This window comes from Strongyloides ratti (assembly GCF_001040885.1).
Source record: "Strongyloides ratti genome assembly S_ratti_ED321, chromosome : 2".
Classification (NCBI taxonomy): Eukaryota; Metazoa; Nematoda; class Chromadorea; order Rhabditida; family Strongyloididae; genus Strongyloides; species Strongyloides ratti.
In genome coordinates, this window is record NC_037308.1 from 6,984,124 (window position 1) to 7,006,850 (window position 22,727).

A 22,727-nucleotide genomic window follows, 5' to 3' on the forward strand; every position below is an offset into this window, starting at 1 on the left:
GTTTTCATATAAACTTTATATTCATCATATTTTTATAAATACAATACTTTGTAAGATAAAAAAAATGTCAAAAATGTATCTCAAGAATGGTTGATGTTTGAAAAATTTTTAAGCGTAAGATATATTTTTAAAGTTGAAAGAAGTTCAATCCATCAAATGTCATGCTTTTGTGCTATACTTAACTCAAGTTTTGAATACATTATTAGAGTTTTTTTTATGATACATTTTTTTATCATATATTATGTTGAAGAAGTTTTGTTGGAAAAAGGTTTTGTTCATTATTTTTCTCTTAAAATTCAAATTAAGATGACGTTATTTAATTTAAAAAAATCGTTATTGTTTGGTGAAAGGTAATTTTATTAAAAAATATTTCCTACTTTTGTCTTTAACTTTAATTGTTTATAATTTTCAAAGTTTCAATATTATCATTTTCTTGATTATATTCAAAATTCATCATATTCCAAGAACTACTATATTAATATAATATTCCCTTTGAATTCAAATAAAAAATTTTTTCAACAACATAATATTGAAGACAATTTAAAAATTATTATTATCGTGATTAAACATCAAATTGGAGTTTTTAAAAGTTGTAAATATTAAAAAAGTTAACAGATAAAGAACAAATGTTACAATTAAACAACACAAAAATATATAAATTAATTAAATAATGCTATTTCATGTGACAATATTGATAACTTTTTGTATGTTATATATTTTAAAAAGAACATTTTTTGAGAGAACAAAAAATAAACAGAATACTTTTTATTAAAATTTGAATTTTTATGTAAAAATTAAATAAATGTTTTTACATGTAACTATTGAATTTAAAAATGAGAAACAACTTTCAAACTTTTAATCACCGAAAAAAAGCAAAGAGATACATATTTATGAAGCAAATATTGTTAATAGCTATTTTTTTTAAGTTAAGTGGAATAGTTATAATATCTGAATAAATATTATAATACATTAATCAATGAATCCAATAACTTAGATAAATAAAAAAAATTTTTTAACAATGTTTATTTAAATCAGATAAATATCTGCTAACAATTAACAACCAAGAAAAATGGTAAATAAGCCAATTATCAAAGAAAACCGTTTGAGAAACTGCCTTCCACATTTTCTTATAGCTTCAAAGATTAGTCAAAGAGACCGAATCCCATGTCATCATCAGATTCTTCTTTAGCTTCTTCCTTCTTCTTTTCAGCAGCTGGGGCGGCGGCAGCGGCAGGAGCAGCACCACCAGCAGCAGCAGGGGCTGAAGCAGCAGATCCAGCTCCAGATCCAATGTTAGCGATAAGTCCCTATAAATTTATTAAAATAAATACTTTATAAATATAACATACAGCAACGTCAACTCCACTGAGGGCTTTGGCAAAAAGTCCTGGCCAGAATGGTTCAACGGAAACATTGGCAGCCTTCAAGATAGCGGCGATCTTGTCAGCAGTAATGGAAACATCTTCATCTTGAAGGATAAGGGAAGCATAAACGCAAGCGAGTTCTTGAGTAGAAGTCATTTTTCAGTGCAAGTTGCTAGATATAAATAAAAGCCTTAGCTCAGACGAGGACAAACACTGTCTAAAAAATAAAGATAAACAAAATTAAATATAAAATTAAAGATATAAATATGGATAAATTAACCATATAATTTTTAAAGAATTAAAAAAAAATTGACAACCCTTTTACATGATTATCAATATTAAAGAAAACAAATAACAATTTATTGAACCATAACAAAGACTCAAGATCATAGCTCTTCTTATTTCTCCACGACCATAAATATGTGTTTTCCCTTACACATTAATATAATTTTATCAGTTGTGATGATGATAACTTAAGCAACCAAGATGCAAGCTCCACCAGCTTTCTTAATTTTTTCTTCAGCAATATGGGAAAAGAATTTAGCTTTAACGATCATTGGTTGACTTGGAACAAATCCTTTTCCAAGAACTTTATGGTATCCATGAGCAGTGACATCAACTACTGGGGCTTTGTCTTTAACTCCAATCATTTTGGTGCGGGTATCTTCTGGTACAAGTGTCCAGAGTTTGTCCAAGTTTATTGAAGGTTTGTATAATTTGTTTCTGTTCAAGTGGAATACTCTCATACCAACCTATAATATTACTTGATTTCTCAAAATAAATAATTTTTAATATTTACCTTTCCAAAATAACCTGGATGGTATTTGTCAAAGTTGATTCTATGGTGATGAGCACCTCCAGCATTACCACGACCTCCGGGATGTTTTCTATGTTTTCCAACACGACCGTGTCCATGAGAGACATGTCCTCTGAGTTTACGTGTTTTACGAAGGCTATGTGCCATTCTTGTACTTAAAACCTAGAAAAAATTTGAATTTAAAAGATGATTTGGTAAAAATAATCAAACGATTAAAAGGTAAAGTACTTAAATTTTTGAAATATATTTTTTAAATAAAAAAAAATAATTTTCTCATAGAAAAAAAAATTAATTAAAGAACCAGAAAAGTTTATAGCACAAAAAAATCAAAAAATTAGCACTTATTCCTGTAACATAAAATATTAAAAACATTGGTATAACGACAACTTGAATTAGGGGCGCGACACGGTCCCACAACAAAAATTATTTCATAAACCTGCACATCATAAAGGTTAGAACATTATACCACAGTTAGACAAAATCCTTTTGAAATAGATGTGATTATCATAATTAACTCTTCTCTTATATCTGTTTTCTTATCTTCTAAGTTTTTTTAGATAACAATGGCTGCAAAAATTCTTCTTCAAAGATTGGGACAAGTTGGTATTGGTCTTGCATTAGCTGGATCCGTGGCACAAAGTGCTTTATTTAATGTTGATGCTGGTGAAAGAGCCGTAATTTTCGATAGATTTTCTGGAGTTCATAAAACTGTACAAGGTGAAGGAACACATTTTATCATTCCATGGCTTCAAAAGCCAATTATTTTTGACATTAGAAGTACACCAAGAGCAGTCTCAACAATTACTGGATCAAAAGGTTTGTTGTATTTTATATATAAAATTTTATTTGTTTAAGATCTTCAAAACGTAACAATTACTTTACGTATATTACATCGTCCAGAACCATCTAAACTTCCAGATATTTATCTTAATATTGGTGTAGATTATGCTGAACGTGTATTGCCTTCAATTGTTAATGAAGTTTTAAAATCTGTTGTAGCACAATTTGATGCACATGAGATGATCACACAACGTGAAGTTGTTTCACAAAGAGTTTCCGAACAATTATCTAAACGTGCATCTCAATTCGGTCTTCTTCTTGATGACATTTCAATTACTCATTTATCTTTTGGACGTGAATTTACAGAAGCTGTTGAGATGAAACAAGTTGCTCAACAGGAAGCAGAAAAGGCTAGATATCTTGTAGAGAAAGCTGAACAAATGAAGATAGCCGCTATTACAACAGCAGAAGGAGATGCTCAAGCATCTAAATTATTGTCAAAAGCTTTTAGTGATTGTGGTGATGGTTTGATTGAATTAAGAAAAATCGAAGCTGCTGAAGAGATTGCTGAAAAAATGGCTAAAAAACAAGGTGTTGTATATCTTCCAAAGAATGTTCAACCACTTATGGCCATGCAATAGATATTTTTTTGTAAAATAAATGGTATATGGAGGTAATTTCTTTGTTATGGTATGCTTGATTATCGTTATGGAATTTTTTTTAATTTAATTATACTTATGTTTGTAGAGTTTGGTTCTCTGCTGATTATCATACATGGGGGAAAAAATGCCTAACAAACTTTATTGTTATTTTTTATCATCTTTTTTAATGTTATTCCATTTGGTACGATTATGTCAAATTTGAATGTTAGGATAGAAAAAATTAAGTAATTGTTTCACACTTTACTTTATAAAATGTTTAAATAATATTTTTATTAAATTTATTTTAATGGTTGTTTACCAAATATACTTTTATATAATTTTACTTATATTTTAATAACAGTTTCTTATAGAAAATTTAGAAAGAGAAGATGGTTTTAACTTGCCGATTTTATTCAGAAAAATTCCCAGATTTAGATGAACCAGTAATGGTCAATGTACGTAGAATAGCTGAAATGGGTGCCTATGTTACTTTATTGGAGTACAATAATATAGAAGGCATGATTCTTCTGTCTGAACTTTCTCGACGTCGTATTCGTTCTGTTAACAAACTTATTCGTATTGGACGTTCAGAGTGTGTTGTTGTCATTCGTGTTGACAAAGACAAAGGTTACATTGATTTATCGAAACGTCGTGTTTATGCCAAAGATCTTCTTCAATGCGAAGAAAGATACTCTAAGGCTAAAGCTGTTAATTCAATTCTTAGACATGTTGCTGAACAACTTGGTTATGAAACTGATGAACAATTAGAAGATTTATATACAAGAACTGCTTGGTATTTTGACGATAAGTTAAAGAAAAAAGCAGCTTCTCATGGTATTTTCAAGAAAGCTATTTCAGATCCAACAGTTTTTGATGAATGTGATGTTACTGAAGAGGAAAAGAATAAACTTCTTGATGAAATTAGAAAAAAACTTACCCCACAAGCAGTTAAGATTCGTTCAGATATTGAAGTTTCTTGCTTTGCTTATGCTGGAATTGAAGCTGTCAAAGCAGCACTTCTTGAAGGTTTGAAACATTCTAATGACAAAATTAACATAAAAATAAATTTAATTGCTGCACCGAGTTTTGTTGTAACATGTCAAACTCTTGATAAAGAAGAGGGACTTAATGCTGTTAATGATTGTCTGGAGTCTATTAAGAAAAAGATTGAAGAAATGCAAGGAAGTTTTAAACTTGTTATGGCTCCAAAGATTGTAACAGATCTCGATGAAGATGAAATAAAGAAGAAATTAGAAGCTTTGGAACTTGAGGAAGATGACAATGAAAGTGAACCCGATGATGATGGTCTTGTAGCACCAGAAGGATTGGATAGAGCTGCTGACCTTCAAGATGCCAGGGATAAATTGAGTGGAAAGAAAGTTGCCCAGGAAGATGACAGTGATTAACTTATTGAGATTTTGATTATTGTTAAATACTTTTTTGTTATTCTGCCTATGGCGTGGTGACGTTTTATATAATTATTGTATTGTTGAAGATTTTTGAAAAAAAAAATTTTTTTTAATTATTATAAAAGTGTACATGGAATTATAAATGAATTTGTCTATTATATAAGTTACAGGATAATTAAAAAAAAATAACCCGAAAAGTATCGTTCATGGATAATAGTATTTGGTTTTGTTAATCTAATGGTGCTAAACTGATACCTTTCATATGTTTGTTGATATCATTTGTGAAATAAATATTATTGTTACCAATTCTTTCAACTATGTTTTTTTCATCATCTTCATTACTAAACACTACAGGAAAAGATAAATTTGTTTGAATTTCAACATCTTTGCGCATATCTTGCATTTCAATACCTTCTTCAAATTCTCTATCTTCAGATTTTATTTCAAAAACTTCTAATCTTGTTCTTTCTTCTCCAGGCGTTGTATTATCATTTTGTGGTAGAATTTTATTATTTTTTAATGGAGGTAAATGTTTTGGTGGCAAAATGTCGGGTATCGGATTTTCACTAGTGGTTTCATTTACATTTTCAGTGCCATTCGATACAGATTCACCGCTCCATACATTTCCATTGGCAATTCTTTCTGCTTGATCAAGTTTAGCATCTTCTTCAGCTTGTTCAGCTTGAATTGCAGCTAGACGATGTTGTCGTTTAATCTTATCTTCCTGTTGCCTTTTTGTTAACTCTTCTATTGCCAATTTAACTCTTTCATCAATAGCATTATATGAAGTTTTAATTTCATCTAACAGCCATTCTAATCCTTCTTTTATAATTGGATCTAAATTTTTACCAATACCATGTAATGCATGACAATTTAAAACTTTAAGATGTGAACCACTTTCAGATGCCAGTTGATGAAGATTTATTTTATCACAAAAATCATATTCTGTTAATCCATTATTTAAATCTTTTTTATTTAATAATATTAACATTGGTTTTCCAATCATATCTGGATTATTAAGAATACCAGTTAACATATTCTTAACAAATTCTATATCTTCATCTGTATGGCGATTGGTATCCCAGACAAAAATAGATCCATAAACTTCTCCATAATAATTAGACCATATTTCTCTAATTTTATCATTTCCACCCAAATCATATACAGTTACATCAGCTTTCATAAATTTAATAGATTCTTGACTAAAACCATTAGTTTTAGTAACAGTTTCAGGTGACTCTAAAGAAATTATTAAACATAAAAAAAGAAAATAATTTACCTTCATTAATAGCTCGTAATATAGTTGTTTTTCCTACACCCTCAGGTCCTAATAAACATATAGTTACTTTTCTTTTGTCACCAATTGGAAATATTCTATTTTTTTTTTCTCTAAATCCTCCAGAACACAAACCACAATTTCCCATAATTTTGCTTCTCTATGATATGTTCTTTTTATTTTTATATAAAATTAAAAAAGAATAAAATAAAAGTATTTCTAAACTAGCGTTGTTAGGTAAAATTTAATAAAAGTGACCATTTGACAATATAAATATATTAACCACTTTAACTTTTATAAGACACTTTCTTATATTAATAATATTAATAATAATATTAAAAGTTCTTTGAAACAAGTAAAGGTGAAAGTATATTCACATGCAAAATAAAGTTATTAACAATTAATAATAATTTTTCAATGTGAACATTATATGTATATATAAACACACACTGATTATTAATTAAAAAGAAGCCTTTATAACAACAATTTTTACCCTTGATAGCTTCAATGAATAGATTTAGGAATAGAAAATGCACAAAGCAAAGTTTCTTTCTTCTTCCTTATGTTTAATGCTATTAAAAAATTTTTTCTTTAACTATAAAATCTTTTAATAAAAATAGGTAAATTAAAATTTATAGAAAATAAAAAAAGTTGTTATAAATAAAATAAAATTATTACTAAAATGTTTAATACAATTTGTCGTTATTAGATAATTTTGGTATCTCTTTATTTTTAATAAGTATTCATATATATTTAAATTTAAAATCTAATTGTATGTATGATAATTAAAAAAAAACTTTACATGGATAATTGGTACACTAATTGCAAAGTACTTCAATATTTATATATAATATTAAAAAGATCTTCTTTGATAAATTTAAGGGGAAATGACAACCTATTAGAAAAGGTTGCTATGGCAATTTAAATTGTTTTTAATTTTATAAGAAAAGATGATATTTGTTATGAAAATATCATTTGTGAATTATTAATTTTACCATATTCTCTTTTATTATTAATTAAAATTTTTATAAAATTTCAAATAATGTTTAAATTAAGTTACAAAAAGCAAATTTCCAAACAAAAAATATTAAATTCTTTTTTGAAAATAATCAGTGTATAATAACAAATAAATTACATTCAAAATATGTGTAAAGAAAAAAAAAATAATCGCTATTAAAATATATAATGTAAAGTCGATATTAAAAAAAAAATTTCTTTATTATAATATTTCTTTTAAACTTAAGATATATGTGAAGCTAAGATATTATTTAAAAAAGTTTTATTAAAAAAATTTTGAAGTTGAGTAGTAAGACAAAAAAATTTTATTAATTGTAAGAATTTTTTTCGCACAAAATTTTGAAAAAATAGACATCAGATTAAAATGCCAAAAATTTCAAAGTATATATTAATAATTTCCCATATAATTCCAGTCATATTATTATTTTTCTTTTATGTTCTCTCAAGTAAAACTTTTTAATACACCCATTGTTTATTTCTTCAAAAATAAAATGTTTTCTTTGTTTTAAACATATATAAATAGGTAAAACTTCATCATAAAAAATTATAATGTATTATATAAAACTGATAAACACGAATATATAAAATTCATAAACTTTAATTAGAAATTTAAAAATTTAATGATATATTAATTTTACTAGAATTAATATTTATTGCTGAAATAAAACTTTAATTTATCCCATATGTACCATGAAAAATCTTCGACATAAACACAAATAAATTTAAAAGTTTTTAATATTAATTTTTAATCTTTTAAAACAATACTTATAGATTAGCTATACGAAAAAGATAAGAATTTACAATGATTCATAAATATTACACAATTTTTTTATATTCCATGAACTTACATTTTAATAAATATCTTATTTATTTTCTGTCAATATCTTTGTACAATTTTTTAATACACTATTTTTTTATTATAAGTGTACTTTGTAATATATGTCTTCTGATTTTTACTTTACTTTTTGCACTGGGAAGTAAATTTTAGAGAAAATTAAAAAATAACCTTTTAATACATAACTTTTTACCATAAAAATAATTTTAATATATTTAAAAAAAGAATAATTAATTAAAAAAAAAAGAATTTACAAATTTGGAGGGAAATGGCAAAACGAATTTGGAATATAGTATCTCACATGTTTTATAAAGTTTATCACTTTTATTTTTTCGTTACTTGGCAGTTGTTATTCTCTGGGTAAAATATATGGATCGTAGATTTGAACATTTTTTTAAATCTACAAAACTAGATACGACTGCTGATCAAGCACATCTTTTAGAAAGTCAACAATTTTACATACATAATGGTGTAGAGGAATATTTAGTTGTAGAAAATAACGTTATTAAACGAATTGCTGCTAAGCACAATAATATAAAACTTTGTGAATATACAGTTGATTTTTTTAATGTTAAATATGTATGTTTTATTATTGGTTTTTTTTTAATTTATATATTTTTAAAAATTTACAGGCTAGATACTATGAGTTTAAAAATAAAGATAATCGTATTGTTCCTGTTATTTGTGCCATGAATGAGCAAAATATTGACATATTTGGTATTAATGATCCATTTCAACATTCAATTAAATTTCCTTTTTTTGTAAAGAAATATTTTTTTATCAAAGCATGTATAATTGTTGTCAGGGAAGACTTTGTTCCTGTTGTTGATGCAACGTAAGTTTTTTATTTTTTTTTTCAAAAATTATTACTTTTTCTAGTGTTCCAAGATTATTTTCTATTAATGAACCTAAACCAAGATATATACCATTAGTTTTAAATTATCAGATGAAAAATATCTTCAATGACATAGATCATTTCATATGTGAAACAATGGATTTTAATATTGAAGATGTTGATTATGAATCAAATATGTTACTTTGTTCAACTAATGAAGGTCTTTTACTTTTACATACAAGTGAATTTCACGGTACAGACGAAGAAGGAGATGGACAAAAATATAATATTGTTGGAGAAACAACTACAGAAGAATCGTTATTCAAGCTTCCAGGAAATCCTTCTTCAGCATGTAGTTTGGCTAACTCATTAGATGTTGAGATGAAGCCCGCCAATGCTTGTTATTCTCATATGTTAACTCCGAAACGGGGTGGATTTAATATGTCGACAAGTTATAGTTCAAAAGTTTCTCTTTCAGCTCATATGACAACAAGATCAATGGCAAAAGCACAAAAAAATGCTGAATCAACGTTACCATTGCCTATTATTAATGCAATAGAAAACACTCCACAATTTGGTTTAGCTTCAACATCTGTAACATATCAAAGTAGATTTGAAAATGCTGATACTTCAAGAAATATGTCAGGTATTAATCTCCAAGCGCATAAATTATTTTCAAAACATATTTCTAAGTCTGATAAAGGAGGTTCTTTTATAAGTAGAGTTAAAAATGAGCGATCAAGAAATCCATCAGAAGCAAGTTTTATTGAAATAAATAAATCTCTTCGTGCTACAGCCTTAGATCAAGACATTGATAATGATGTTAAGAAAAAAACATCTAATGAAGTAAATAAATCGACAAATTATTTTAATACAGAAGTATCAGTAAAACGTTCAAAATTGTCAGAGAACAATGAAGGTAATAATAAGACAAGGGAAAGTGTTAGATTTACTGATTTACCAACATCAACTTCAGTAGAAAATAGAACAAGTAATATTTCACTTAATCATCATAATTATTCTTATTATGTTAAACTTTCGAGAACTGATACAAATACTGTTGATGGATTAAATGAAACATTAGCTGATGTTTTATCTTGTGAAGGTGAAGGATACAAGATCACTGTTATAGCTTCTTTTGCCAACAATTCAAATAATTTTTTATCTACTAAAAAGGTACCAAAGATATTTTCTTCTATTGATCTCGGAGGCCGACAATACCTTTATCTCATGGATAAAGAAAATTCAAAATTAGCTGTATATGAGTTAATACACGTAATAAAAGGTGAGAAAGAGGAAAATCAAATAAATATTAAAGATATTGGATTTTTAATAAATTGTTTTGATGCTGTACCATTATTAAATTCAAATTTTGTTGCATTACTTCAAAATACCACAAAATTATCCATTCATTCTGGAATTAATTTTATTTTTAATATACAGTTAAGTATATTATTTGATGATGTCAGTGAAGATATAAAGCAACCTTGTCAATTTTTAGCACCAAGAAGAAAAGGATTTATTTTGAAAAATAATGCAAATAACACTACTTATTCGGTAATAATGGATTTTAACTTACCTAGAAAATTGTTTGAATGTGTAGCTACAATATGCGAATTTTCTAAAGATGATGGTATTATTTTTTTCAGTATCTATCTTCATTCAACAAATTTATTAAAAGATCTTGTTTTTCATTCATGTGTACAAATGTTACCATGTTTATATGAATTTGTTTTATACTTTCTATCTGAATGTGGTTTTGATGTAGAATTTTATATAAAAACAAGTAAGATTAAGAATGATATTAAAGAATTAAACGTTTTTTGGTCTTTACTACATAAGAATGAGGCAAACATATGTTTTAACAAAATAAATAAAACAGAATCAGAACTATCCTTAAACCGTACACCTAGAAAAAGTTCATTTTTGTCAAATATTAGTTTTAATATGACACATGAATCAAATTCAACAGATCGTTCAAAAATTTTATCATCAACTCCAAACCGTTCTGGTAATTCATTATTTGCTGAATTTTTAAGAAAATCTACACCAACAAAATTGTCAGGAAATAATTCATTAATTAATTTTTCAGTTCATTCTGGTGTTTTATCTAAAGAACCAACGTCATCAACACCTTTTAGAGAAACGGAAAACAATTTAAGCGCATTAGCGTTAACACCAATATTATCATACAAAAATGAAAAATATAAAGTTGATAATGATACAACTAGTAGACTTCAACGAATATTTACTGCTTTACATGTATTTTATGAAAGATCAAGAATTAATAGAAATAATGAAATTTTATGTAAAGTAATTGGTGAACCTTTGTATGCATTTGCATTATATTGTGGTTTACAAGAATATATTCATACATATGAACAAGATTTTTCTGTTTTTATTGAGAATAAACAAATTTTACAAAATTCTCTTATTTCAACTGGAACAGGTGTATTTGATAAAGATTCTATTTCAAAAAATTTACCTCTTTCATGTTCATTTAGAAGACTTCGTAGTAAGATGCTAAAATTGCGGTGTATTGAAGATGAACATAGTATGTTTGTTGCAGTTCCACCACAATATCTTTTAATTTATGGAATGTTAATAAAAAAAATTAACAAAGTTAAACATATACAAATGGTTTTTGGAAATAGATGGGAACAAGTATTAATGATACCTGATAAACATCTTTTTCTAAGATTATTTTCAGGAATATCTAATTATTTGGTCAGAGCAAAAGCAATTTTTCTTGAGTTAGGGTTAAATCCTAATCATGCACTAGAGTTGCAGTTATCTTCTTATCCAGTTTTCAATAAAATTCTTATGAATTATTCTTCATTATACTTACAAAGAATAACACTAAAACCTCTTTTTGAATTTTTATCAGAAAGTAATTTTAGAGATTTTTTACTACATAGATTTCCTGAAGATATTAGATATCAAAATGTTCTTAATATGCTTGATACTTCAAAACCTGTACTTATTCAAGTTAGAACCATCTCAACAATGTCTGATTCAGATATACGTGAATATCAAGAAGATTTTCTTACTATTGCTATGTGTAAATATTATACAAAACCATTTGGAAAAGCTATTGTTAAATTTAGAACTGTTGTTCCTGATATATATAATACTTTTACAGTTGATAATATTTGTGTTTCAGGAAAAGTATTACCTATGTGGACAACAATAGATACTGTGAATAATGAAGCTAATAGACCTTATACTGAATGGGGAGATTTTTATAATGGAACGGCACGTGGATTAGAAATATTATCAGCAGATAGTTTACATTTATCATCAGAATTCTTAACATCTGTTATAAATAATCAAAATCAAAAAAATATGCATGCTGCAGCAGGTTTAGTTTATGGTTTAGGATTAAATGGTCATATTAATAGACTTAATCAATTTGTGTGTCATGAAATGTTAACAAGAGGTGATAAATTTTTTTCAATTGCTTTATTACTAGGATTTGGTGCTAGTAATATTGGATCAGCTGATCAAGGATTATTTAAAATTATGGCAAGTCATTTAAAATTTTTAATGCCACCAACACAATTAGAATTAACAATAGACTCAACCATTCAAGCTTCAGCTGCAGTTGGATTAGGTTTGTTATTCTGTGGAAGAGAAACACAAGAATTAACTGATAAGTTTTTAAAACAAATGTGTAGAGAAAATTATGTTGAAAGTGATATGATTTCACAAAGATATTCTTTTTCATTAGCATGTGGTTTTGCTGTTGGTTTAATTAATTTAGGTAAAGGTAATCATAAAAATAGTTTATCATTACCTATTAGTGATGCTAAACCTTCAATTGCTCATAGATTATTAAATATGTTAAATGGTGGTGCCAAAGAAATTGATAACAGTAGACAAGTTGATAAATTTGATGATTATTTTAATATGTCTTCAGTACCAGTAGGAACTAGAAAAAGATTAGAGAAATCTTCACAATCAACAACTAATCATGTTAGAGAACTTCCAAATTGTAATATACATTTAACAGCACATCCAGCTGCTGTAGCACTAGGATTAGTTTACCTTGATAGTAATATTGAATGGCTTGATAAAGCATTAAGAATTCCAGAATCATTTTATGAATTAAAAAATATTAAACCTGATGTTATAATGACAAGAACAATTGCTAGATTATTAATTGGATTTAGAAATGTTAAACCAACAAAAGAATGGGCTGAAAAACAAATTCCTATTTCAATAAGACAAAAATTTAAAGATATTACTGATTTAAGTAAACGCGGTGAAGAAGATGAAGATATTGTTTATGTTCATGCATATTTTTATATATATTGTGGTGCTTTATTTGTTCAGGGTCTCAAATTTGCTTCAACATGGGATGAAAGAGTTATTAAATCATGTGAACATATATTACCATATTTGGAACATGAAAATTTAAGAGATTATGAATCTAATTACATGGGTGTATATACTAATTTAAATTTAAGAATGTTTTATAGGATGATTATATTATCAGTAATGGCAATGGTGAAAGCAGGTAGTGGTGATGTAAATATAATTAGACTAGCAAGGCATATGAAAGCAGCTTGTGAAACAGAAAAAATACAACCAAATCATGCTAATTTCCAACATAGTATGTGTAATATGGCACTTGGAATGGTTATGTTAGGTGGATCAAGGTATTGTCTTGGTGATTCACCATTAGCGATAGCATCACTTTTTATGGCATTTTATCCAGTTTTTCCTAAACATATTTATGAAAATCGTTTATACCTTCAACCATTACGTTTCATGTGGACAATAGCTACCGAACCAAGAATGGTAACATTTTATGATATACAAACAAAAAAGTATGTTTCTTTGGAATATTTTATTTGTTTACGTGATGGAGTAACTAAAAAGATGATGTCACCAAGTCATTTACCAACAATATCATTAATTAAAAACTTTTACATTAGTTCAACAGAGTATATATTTCATGAAGCATTACAATTACCAGATAAGATAAATCGTGAAGAATTAAAAGAACTTTTAACTAAATTTCATAATCGAATACCTGTTAGTAGGATATCAATACTTGAATCATCTCAACAACAAAATAAAATGTATTCATCTGTTATTAATAATATAGATGAAAAGGCATTAGATATTAGAATGAATGAGACTATCAGAGATTCTACTTCATTTAAGATGACAGAATTTGAGAAAAATGAAATAATTAAAATGAAAGATTTTATGGTTTTATCAACGAAGTATGTTCAAAAAAATTATAAATTATTTGAAGATCTTCGACAAAAATTACAATCTATTTGATTTTTTATTTTAATATTTATTTACTTTTATTATATTTTAATAAATAGGGAATGATCCAATTATATGGGATGTTGTGATACTTTTTTTTTTAATTTATAAAATAAAAAACATTTATTTAAAATCAAATTAATTTTTAAAAAAAATATTTCATAATACTATTTTTTTTCCTTCTGAAGTTTTGTAGATGATTTAATATAATACTTTGGAGAAATGTTTATAAATATTTTAAAAAATGTTTATTAATTTAAAAAATATTAGACAGTTTTCTTCTAATTTATTTTTGAAGGAACCTATATTTCCTAAAAAACCAAAATCTGATGGTGAAGCATTAAGTTTTGTAGATTATAAAAGAGTATTATGTAAAGGTGGTAGGGGTGGAAATGGTATGGTATCATTTTTTAAAGGTTACCGGGTACCTTTTGGTGGTCCAGATGGTGGTGATGGAGGTAATGGAGGACATGTTATATTTAAAGCAAGTAAAAAAACAAAAGATTTATCAAAATTAAAAGGAATTTATAAAGCTGGACATGGTGAGTATGGAATGGGTAAAAGTTGTCATGGTAAGAATGCAGAACATAGGTAAATTATAAATGAAGAATTATTATTATAAAAATCATTTAAGAATTATTCATGTTCCATTAAATACAATTATTTGTAAACCAGCAATAGAAGGAATAAGTAAAAAAGAAATAATAAAAGAATTAATTAATGATGAGGAAATATTTCTTGCAGCTAGAGGTGGTGCAGGAGGACATGGTAATCAATTTTATGTTTCAAATGAAGTACGTAAACCAATAAAAGCTGAAATTGGTGGAATGGGAGAAGAAATAATGTATGATGTAGAGATGGGAGTTATGGCATTTGGTGGTTTTGTTGGATTTCCAAATGTTGGTAAAAGTACATTATTAAGATCTATATCTAGAGCAAAACCAAAAGTTGCTTCATATCCATTTACTACACTAAAACCACATATAGGAATAGTTGAGTATGATGATTTTACTCAAATATCTATTGCAGATATTCCAGGATTGATTGAAGGTGCACATATGGATTATGGTTTAGGTTCATCATTTCTTCAACATATTAAAAGATGTTATTGTTTAATATATGTGATTGATGTTAGTCTTGGAAATTATGAATCTCAATTTGAAATATTGAAGAATGAATTAAATATGTATAAGAAAGGTTTAACAGATAAACCTTCATTAATTATTTTATCAAAAATGGATTTATTACAAGGTCTCAATATTCAAAGTATACAAAAACAATTTAATAATATTAGGGTGTTTCCAATATCATCAAGAAATATGTTAGGTTTAAAAGAATTTCTGGTTTATGTGCGTGAATTATATGATTTCTATAATAATGATACTTGTATTTAAAAATATTTGTTTTGCTATTATTAAAAATTGTATTAAACAAATTAGAAATATAACTATTTAGATTTTGTAAATTATTCTTTCTTTTTTTTTAAATATATTTTTATTAATTTTATTTTGTTATCTATAAAATTTAAGAACTTTTCACCTAATTTTCATTTCTATCCTTTTTAATTTATTAAATACCCTAGTTTAATTTTATCAATAATAATATATATATGTATATATATCTTTTGATTGAATGATTAGTTTGTTATAAAAGTTTAATAAATTAAATATTTACGTTGAATAAAATAAACTAAATATAAACTATTTTGTTTATAAAATTTTTACATGTATTACTTTAAAACCATATGTTTATTATTTATAAAAAATTTTTTTTTAAAAATCAATCATAATTGTTTATTTAAAAAGTAGATTTTTTAATTTTTTTTAATAAAGTAATTCTTAATATTTTTAAAATTTGAAACATTTATTTTTAAAAAAAGTAAATAAAATTTTTAACATTATTTTATAAAAATTTAAATTGACGTTTTTATTATCTAATGTTTTAAAAGTTATAACACCTTTAAATTTTATTGTTATAAGTTGTAGTAACAACATTTTTCTACAGGATATTTACAATTAATAAATAATATTTTACTAATATTTTTTTTTGTTGACAAAATATTTGTTTTCTGGTAACTTTACTCCAAAATTTATAACTTTTCTAAATAAGATAAAGTATTCATTCAACGTTGGCGTTCTATACTTCAATACAGAAGCGACAACATATTTATTTGATTAATAATTAATTTATCTATATTATAAGTTTAAATTTATATTTGGTAAATTTTTTTTTGAAATAACTATGAGACGATGGGGTTTGTCTAATATTATTGCATCAACAACACCAATTACACGCACATCCTCAACAACTTTTTTTACTGATGGTGTTTTGAATTCATCTTCTGTCAATGTTGATTTTGTTTCAAATCCAGATGCATGGGAACGTGAATTTTTTGATCATATGTTTCGTTTACAGGATTTGTTGTCACAAAAAAATCCTGACTATGATACAATTCAAGATGTATTTTTTACATTTAATGTTATGACTCATTTATTGATGTTAGAAGTAAATTCTCAACCAAAAACTACTATAGGAACAATTCTTGATAGTTGTTTTAGTAATGAAATTTTTATTAAATTACAAAATTGGGCTGAAAATGTTTCAGAAAGTTATCATATGGCATGTCAAGTTAATTTAGTTAAAGCATATGATTCTATGTTGTCAAATTCAAATAGACATAGCCATTGTGTTTTAGTTCATAAACCAATTTTATTACCATTATTAAGACTTTTACATTGGTGTAATGAAACTGTTGAAGAAAGAAATCATGTTCCTTGTGGTATTGATAAAGATTTTGTAGTACTTTTAAATCAAATATCAAGAAAGATGTCTCAAGACATTACATTATTACATTTTTTATTTAATTTTAATGAAGATACTTCAACTAATGATGGAGGAAATGGTGTTGATTTGATGAATACATCTTTTGGTTCATTTAAATCAACATCTTCTAATGATAGTTCAAATCGTTTTCTTGTTTTTTCACTTCTTATACCATATTTGTATGGGCCTGGAGATATTGGTCAATTAGCTAAAGATTCTGTTTTATCTATTTTGGCTGTATCAGCAAATTTTCCAGCTGTTGCTAGTTATATAACAAAAAAAACATCTTTTTGTCAAGTTTTATCTGGTGGTTTATGTGGTTTATATTCACTTTTACCAAGACATATAAGTGCTGCATTACAAGTTAACCAAAATTGGCATAAATTAATAATACCAAATGATATTTTATTGTTATCCTCATTAACAGATTTACATGATTCATTGATATTTTTAAATGCTATAGTTGAAGTTAGTCATCCAATGATTAAAATGGAAATTGTAAATAATTTTTATAAAGGACTTTTAGTTGAAGTTATGAAACCTGGTTTTATTCAAGGTGATATTGATGAATTTTTAAGTCAAATAGTATATTTAAATTTAATGTTTGAAACATTTACAGATGAAGTTTTAATTCATTCATTATTAAAATTATTATTACGTGAAGAATGGAAAGGAAATGAGATGGCAAATTTATGTAATTCATATAATTTAAATGATAGTAATTATGGTTGTGAAAAATTAAGTATATTAGATTTAATATTAGTTAGAATGAGAGAAAATGATAGATTAACTAATGTTGTTTTGTCATTTATTTATACATTATTAAATCTTGTTTGTGAGGATGTAATGTGGAATCAGGTATTTAGATATATAATTACTAAAGTTTATATTTCTAATTCTGTTACTGATTTTGATTCTAAAAAATCAATTCTTTCTGCTGAACAGTACTTATCTTTTATACCATTTTGTATTAAAAATTTAGGATTAGATGAAAATGATGAAAATAATTTAATTTCTAAAGGACCTTTATCAAGGCATTGTTTATCTTCAAAAATTGAAATTATTGAAGTATCTATTGCATGTTTATCATGGAAATGGCCTTATGATGGAAGATTACCAAATAAATTTTTAAATGATACATGTGATTCACCACCACCACCATCAATTGGTAGTAGTAATTTTACAAGATTTGGTTCTGCAAGGAGTAGTTTAATATCATCTACAGGTGGTAATAGATATTTCAATAATTTTAATAGAAGTGCGCATACTACATTAGATACACAAGGTTTTTTGGATGTTATTGGAAATAGTAAACTTAATGAACTTGGTGAAGAAGATGAAGATGAGTTTAGTGATGAAGAGGCTAAATTTAATAGAATGCTAGAGGGAATTGATGATGGTGATGAAGATGGTTTTTTACCATTACCACCAAATGATAGTCAATTTGATCAAATGACACAAAGTCATATGGAATATCTTCATTTAACGTATGATGATTTATCTGATGATGAAAATGAAGATAAGATAAATGATGTACAAAAAGTTACTGAATATCAAGTTCCAATAAATTATGAAGAGATAGAAAAAAAGATAGAAAATGTCCGTAGTAATATAATAGAAAAATTAAATTTTTCAGAAAAATGTAGTACTAATGAATTTTTAGATAAATTAAAAGAAATTAATTCACCACAAAATAAAAAAAAAGGTAAAAAAAGGTTGGAAGAAAATATAGCTTTTATAGAATCTAAATTACAATATTTAAAAGAAATTCAAGCTGAAAATGAGGAAGAAAAAGAAGAAACAGATATTGATGATACAATAACATCACCAAATATAAATTTAAATTTAAACTTATTAAATGATATAGATAGCAAAGAAAAATTTACTGGTATACCAATAGAATTACCATATAGTTGTCATGATCCTAATGATTATGGTTTATTATTAAATAGATTATTTGATTTACTTGAATCATTAGTTGAAAATAATTATACAACAAATCTTCTTTTAATAGCTGTATTAAGATCATTATTATCATTTCCTCAACCAATATTAAGAGCATTTATGTTATATCCAAGTAAAAATCCTGCCAATTTATCACCAATACTACATATATTTAATTCACTTAAAGCTAAAATTGATCATTTTGCTCAAGAAATTGATGGTTTTGATATTTTATATATTAGAGCATTAAAACATTTAAATAAAAAAGCTGAAATGTATGAAAGAAATTTAAAGGGTAATGGTATACATAAAGATTATCATTGTAATGGTCAAGAAGATTTAGATAATGGTAAAGAATCAATATCTAGGAAAACTTCATCTCGTAAATCAAGTCGATTTTCAAATCTTTTCCGTTTTGGTAGAAAATCATCAACTGAAAGAAAAGCAAATGAAGATGAAATTGATGATTCAGACTTTGAAACATCCCGTTCAGGAAGATCAAATTCTAGTTTTTCTACAACATTTGACATAACATCAAATAATCAAAGATCTTCTAACAATTCATTAGCCGTTTACAAATATTTTTCACATAAAGCTTTAGAATCTAAAGCTAATACAGAAGATGCTTCACATAATAAACGAGTTGTTTATGCAGCTATCTGTATGACAGAAATGGCACAAATGTTTGCGGCATTTAGTTTAGAGCATTCTATAACTATTTGTGATGCTGTCAGTAAATATATTAAATAACTATATATATATATTTTATATTACAAAAAAAAGAGAACAATGAAAAAATGAAATTTTTTATTATATTTTTAAATTATAAATAAAAGAAAATTTTATATTTAATCTTCCCAATCCTCATTATATTATAAAGAAATTGTTATCTAATTGATTTGTCATTTAGAAATTTTTTTTTATCAATAGTAGTATTCATTGCCTTCAAATCCGATAAAACTTTCATCTCCTTCAGGCATACATTGATACTCTTGATCAACATTGAAGTAATTACATTGTTCATCTGATTCCCAGAAACATTCTGATTTATCACTTTCTTCCATTCTATTAGAAATCTGATCATTAACATATATATTTTCCTCTTCCCTAAATAAAGGTTCCATTCCTTCCCAGTTTTTACATTCGTAATCATTTTTGGAAACTTCTCTAACAACTTTTTCAATATCACTACTTGGTTTGAAGTCTCGGAGCATTTCATCGATAATGTCCTTGAGTTCTTTGTCATTATCTTCGTCGTCTTCGTCGTTGTTATCATTCCCCTGAAGAACATCAAAAGTACCATGATCTTTACTGCAATCATTTTGACTTTGTTGAGTTGATTCATACCTGTCTTTCTCACACTCATCCCAATACATATAGGGTCCCTCTGCTGGAGACTGTCGAATACTGCAGATTCGAGGTATGTTTGAGATGGTGAATATTGATCTATTATGACATTTGATGGTATCAAATTACAAAGTTCTCGATTTCTTTCAGATAATCTGGCATTTTCTTTTTTAAGTTCTTCATTTTCTTTTATTAATTTTTTTAATGCTAACTCCAAAATACTGGTTCTTTCTTTTTTACGATCTCTAGCTGTTTGTGCCGCAACACGATTCCTCCATTTTCTTCGATTTGCCTTCTCTTCACTTGACATATTTGTTAATCTTTCACGACGTTGTTTCATTTTTGGTTGATTAATTTGTGATGGTGCTTTTCCAGCAAGTACTGTTTTGATAACATTATCATCTATATCATTAATTTCTTCAGGTATTTTAATATTTATATCATTTATATCTGAAAAATTTGTTGACTGAGTACCACTGCAACTACTATAACCACAATCAGAGTATGGTGATGATGATTGAAATGAGGAGGGAGATAATAATGAAGATGAAGTTTGTGGTGATATAACCATATACTGATTTGGATTTATATCAACTTGTTGAAGTGAATTTGATGTTGATGGTTTTATTGTTATAATTGGTATTGATTTACCAGGTACTAATATTACTCTTTTTGGTGGAAGGGTTGGTGCTGGTAATTGGTAATTTTGAAACATTTTTATACTATTGTAGCAAAAGATTTTTTTTATCTTTAAATAAATTAAACAAATTAGAAGGAATATATTTATCTATATTTACCAAGATAGAAAGGAGTCAATTAATAATAATATTTATAAATTTTTTTAAACATAAAATGAGATAATAACAAGGACAATATCTTTGAATAAATGATATAAACTAATGTTTCTATGTATGTAGTCTATACTGGTTATTGATGTTAATGGTGATGTCAGCATTAAAGTTTGTGATAAACATTTTATGTACACGTACTCTTATACTATTGGTTGATTTTTTATTTTAACCAATAATAAACATGTACATTATTCCATGAAATTATTAAAATATCATATTGTTATTATTTTGAAATATTTTTAAAAACAAGAATTTTTACATATTATTTTATGTGTATATTAGAAAATCAAATCTGATATATTTTGTTTTTTAAGTAGAGATTTTTTTTTTAGATAATAAACATAAAATTGTATCATATGAAATTTTAAATTAAGTAAAAATACAAATAATTGGTGTATTGTAAATAAAATTCAAAGTAAAATTAGGTTGATGAAATGATTTTATGATAATTAAAAAAAATAAAATTTTGGTAAAAAGTGTTTTTTGATTGTTTAATTAATTAACCATAAAATTAAGGTATAACATAAAGAATCAGTTATTCTCTCTTTGTATATCTTTTGTGCGCATAAAATTTACTAATTATTTTAATTACAAAATTGGTAAATAATTTATTCTCAATTAGTGTATATTACCAAAATTATTGCAGTATAGATAACCTTGCCATTTATTTTTACTAAATTTTCTGTATAAACTTTTTTCATGAAAGTTTTACTAAAAATGTTAATTAAATATAAATAAATTATTAACTAAGAAAGTTTCATTTTGTTCAAGGATCTTTTTATTTAAAAAAGATATTTGTAAAATCTAAATTTTATGGTACCATTAAATTATTTTATATTTTTAATTAAAAAAAAATTTAATGTTTATTAAATTTTAATTTTATATGTGTAAGATCTTTTTTATTATTAATTTTTTTTTAACAATAAAATTTTATAAATGATTTAAATTAAATTAAATAAAATGTTAAAATTTCATTTTGAAATAATTGAAATACTTTTTTCCTAGTATAAAAATGTAATCATATGAAAGTCACAAAAAAAAATGAAGTACATAATTAAATAAATTTGTTTATTGTTTTGAAATTGTCATATAACAAAAAATAATACTTTTGGTAAATACAAAACAGATGTAATAATATGCTTAACACTTTTTCTTATTCAATAGCAAGTTCCTTTAAAGCATAGAAAATTTTGATCGAAGAATTGTGACACCACTAACTTGAATGACATATACCAAATGACCGTTTATATAATATATATTGTAAAGAAAACATTGCTTAACATTTTGTTTTATCACCTATTGATAGTAAAAATCAATGTTAGTGATTAAAGAGGAAAATGAAGTTGGTAGAATTTTTGAGAGTTAGAGTGGTAATTCGTTAAGCTTAACAGTTTTATACTAATATTTTAAAACTTCTTAATATTAATACTATTTTTTATTTTTTTAATAGTTTTAAAATGTTAAACAATTTTTTTAATGATTTTTAATATATTTATAGATTTTAT

At 25.6% G+C, this 22,727-nt stretch overlaps 8 protein-coding genes across 8 annotated transcripts; 4 read left to right on the forward strand and 4 right to left on the reverse strand.

The window, feature by feature from the left end:
* Window positions 1-1,142: 1,142 nt before the first annotated feature.
* On the reverse strand, window positions 1,143-1,520 carry SRAE_2000222400 (60S acidic ribosomal protein P1; the record flags this gene model as incomplete). Its single annotated transcript, XM_024653269.1, has 2 exons — window positions 1,143-1,307; window positions 1,350-1,520. The coding sequence occupies 2 exons, from the start codon at window positions 1,518-1,520 to the stop codon at window positions 1,143-1,145; spliced, it is 336 nt and encodes a 111-aa protein (XP_024506762.1).
* A 317-nt stretch (window positions 1,521-1,837) lies between these two features.
* SRAE_2000222500 (60S ribosomal protein L27a) lies at window positions 1,838-2,328 on the reverse strand (the record flags this gene model as incomplete). Its single annotated transcript, XM_024653270.1, has 2 exons — window positions 1,838-2,116; window positions 2,164-2,328. The coding sequence occupies 2 exons, from the start codon at window positions 2,326-2,328 to the stop codon at window positions 1,838-1,840; spliced, it is 444 nt and encodes a 147-aa protein (XP_024506763.1).
* Window positions 2,329-2,744: 416 nt separating this feature from the next.
* On the forward strand, window positions 2,745-3,602 carry SRAE_2000222600 (Prohibitin; the record flags this gene model as incomplete). The annotated part of the gene is made up of 2 exons (XM_024653271.1): window positions 2,745-2,997; window positions 3,037-3,602. 2 exons carry the CDS (start codon window positions 2,745-2,747, stop codon window positions 3,600-3,602), a joined length of 819 nt encoding a protein of 272 aa, XP_024506764.1.
* A 389-nt stretch (window positions 3,603-3,991) lies between these two features.
* SRAE_2000222700 (Eukaryotic translation initiation factor 2 subunit 1) lies at window positions 3,992-5,008 on the forward strand (the record flags this gene model as incomplete). The annotated part of the gene is made up of 1 exon (XM_024653272.1): window positions 3,992-5,008. One exon carries the CDS (start codon window positions 3,992-3,994, stop codon window positions 5,006-5,008), a length of 1,017 nt encoding a protein of 338 aa, XP_024506765.1.
* A 232-nt stretch (window positions 5,009-5,240) lies between these two features.
* SRAE_2000222800 (Small GTP-binding protein domain and Small GTPase superfamily, SAR1-type and Small GTPase superfamily, ARF/SAR type and Small GTPase superfamily, ARF type and P-loop containing nucleoside triphosphate hydrolase domain-containing protein) lies at window positions 5,241-6,435 on the reverse strand (the record flags this gene model as incomplete). The annotated part of the gene is made up of 2 exons (XM_024653273.1): window positions 5,241-6,250; window positions 6,291-6,435. 2 exons carry the CDS (start codon window positions 6,433-6,435, stop codon window positions 5,241-5,243), a joined length of 1,155 nt encoding a protein of 384 aa, XP_024506766.1.
* Window positions 6,436-8,508: 2,073 nt separating this feature from the next.
* Window positions 8,509-15,651, forward strand: SRAE_2000222900 (Anaphase-promoting complex subunit 1; the record flags this gene model as incomplete). The annotated part of the gene is made up of 5 exons (XM_024653275.1): window positions 8,509-8,718; window positions 8,772-8,974; window positions 9,019-14,208; window positions 14,528-14,848; window positions 14,892-15,651. The coding sequence occupies 5 exons, from the start codon at window positions 8,509-8,511 to the stop codon at window positions 15,649-15,651; spliced, it is 6,684 nt and encodes a 2,227-aa protein (XP_024506767.1).
* Window positions 15,652-16,498: 847 nt separating this feature from the next.
* On the forward strand, window positions 16,499-19,774 carry SRAE_2000223000 (UPF0518 protein CG3558; the record flags this gene model as incomplete). Its single annotated transcript, XM_024653276.1, has 4 exons — window positions 16,499-17,636; window positions 17,700-18,785; window positions 18,822-19,319; window positions 19,368-19,774. 4 exons carry the CDS (start codon window positions 16,499-16,501, stop codon window positions 19,772-19,774), a joined length of 3,129 nt encoding a protein of 1,042 aa, XP_024506768.1.
* Window positions 19,775-19,947: 173 nt separating this feature from the next.
* On the reverse strand, window positions 19,948-21,086 carry SRAE_2000223100 (X-box-binding protein 1; the record flags this gene model as incomplete). Its single annotated transcript, XM_024653277.1, has 2 exons — window positions 19,948-20,330; window positions 20,372-21,086. The coding sequence occupies 2 exons, from the start codon at window positions 21,084-21,086 to the stop codon at window positions 19,948-19,950; spliced, it is 1,098 nt and encodes a 365-aa protein (XP_024506769.1).
* Window positions 21,087-22,727: the final 1,641 nt, after the last annotated feature.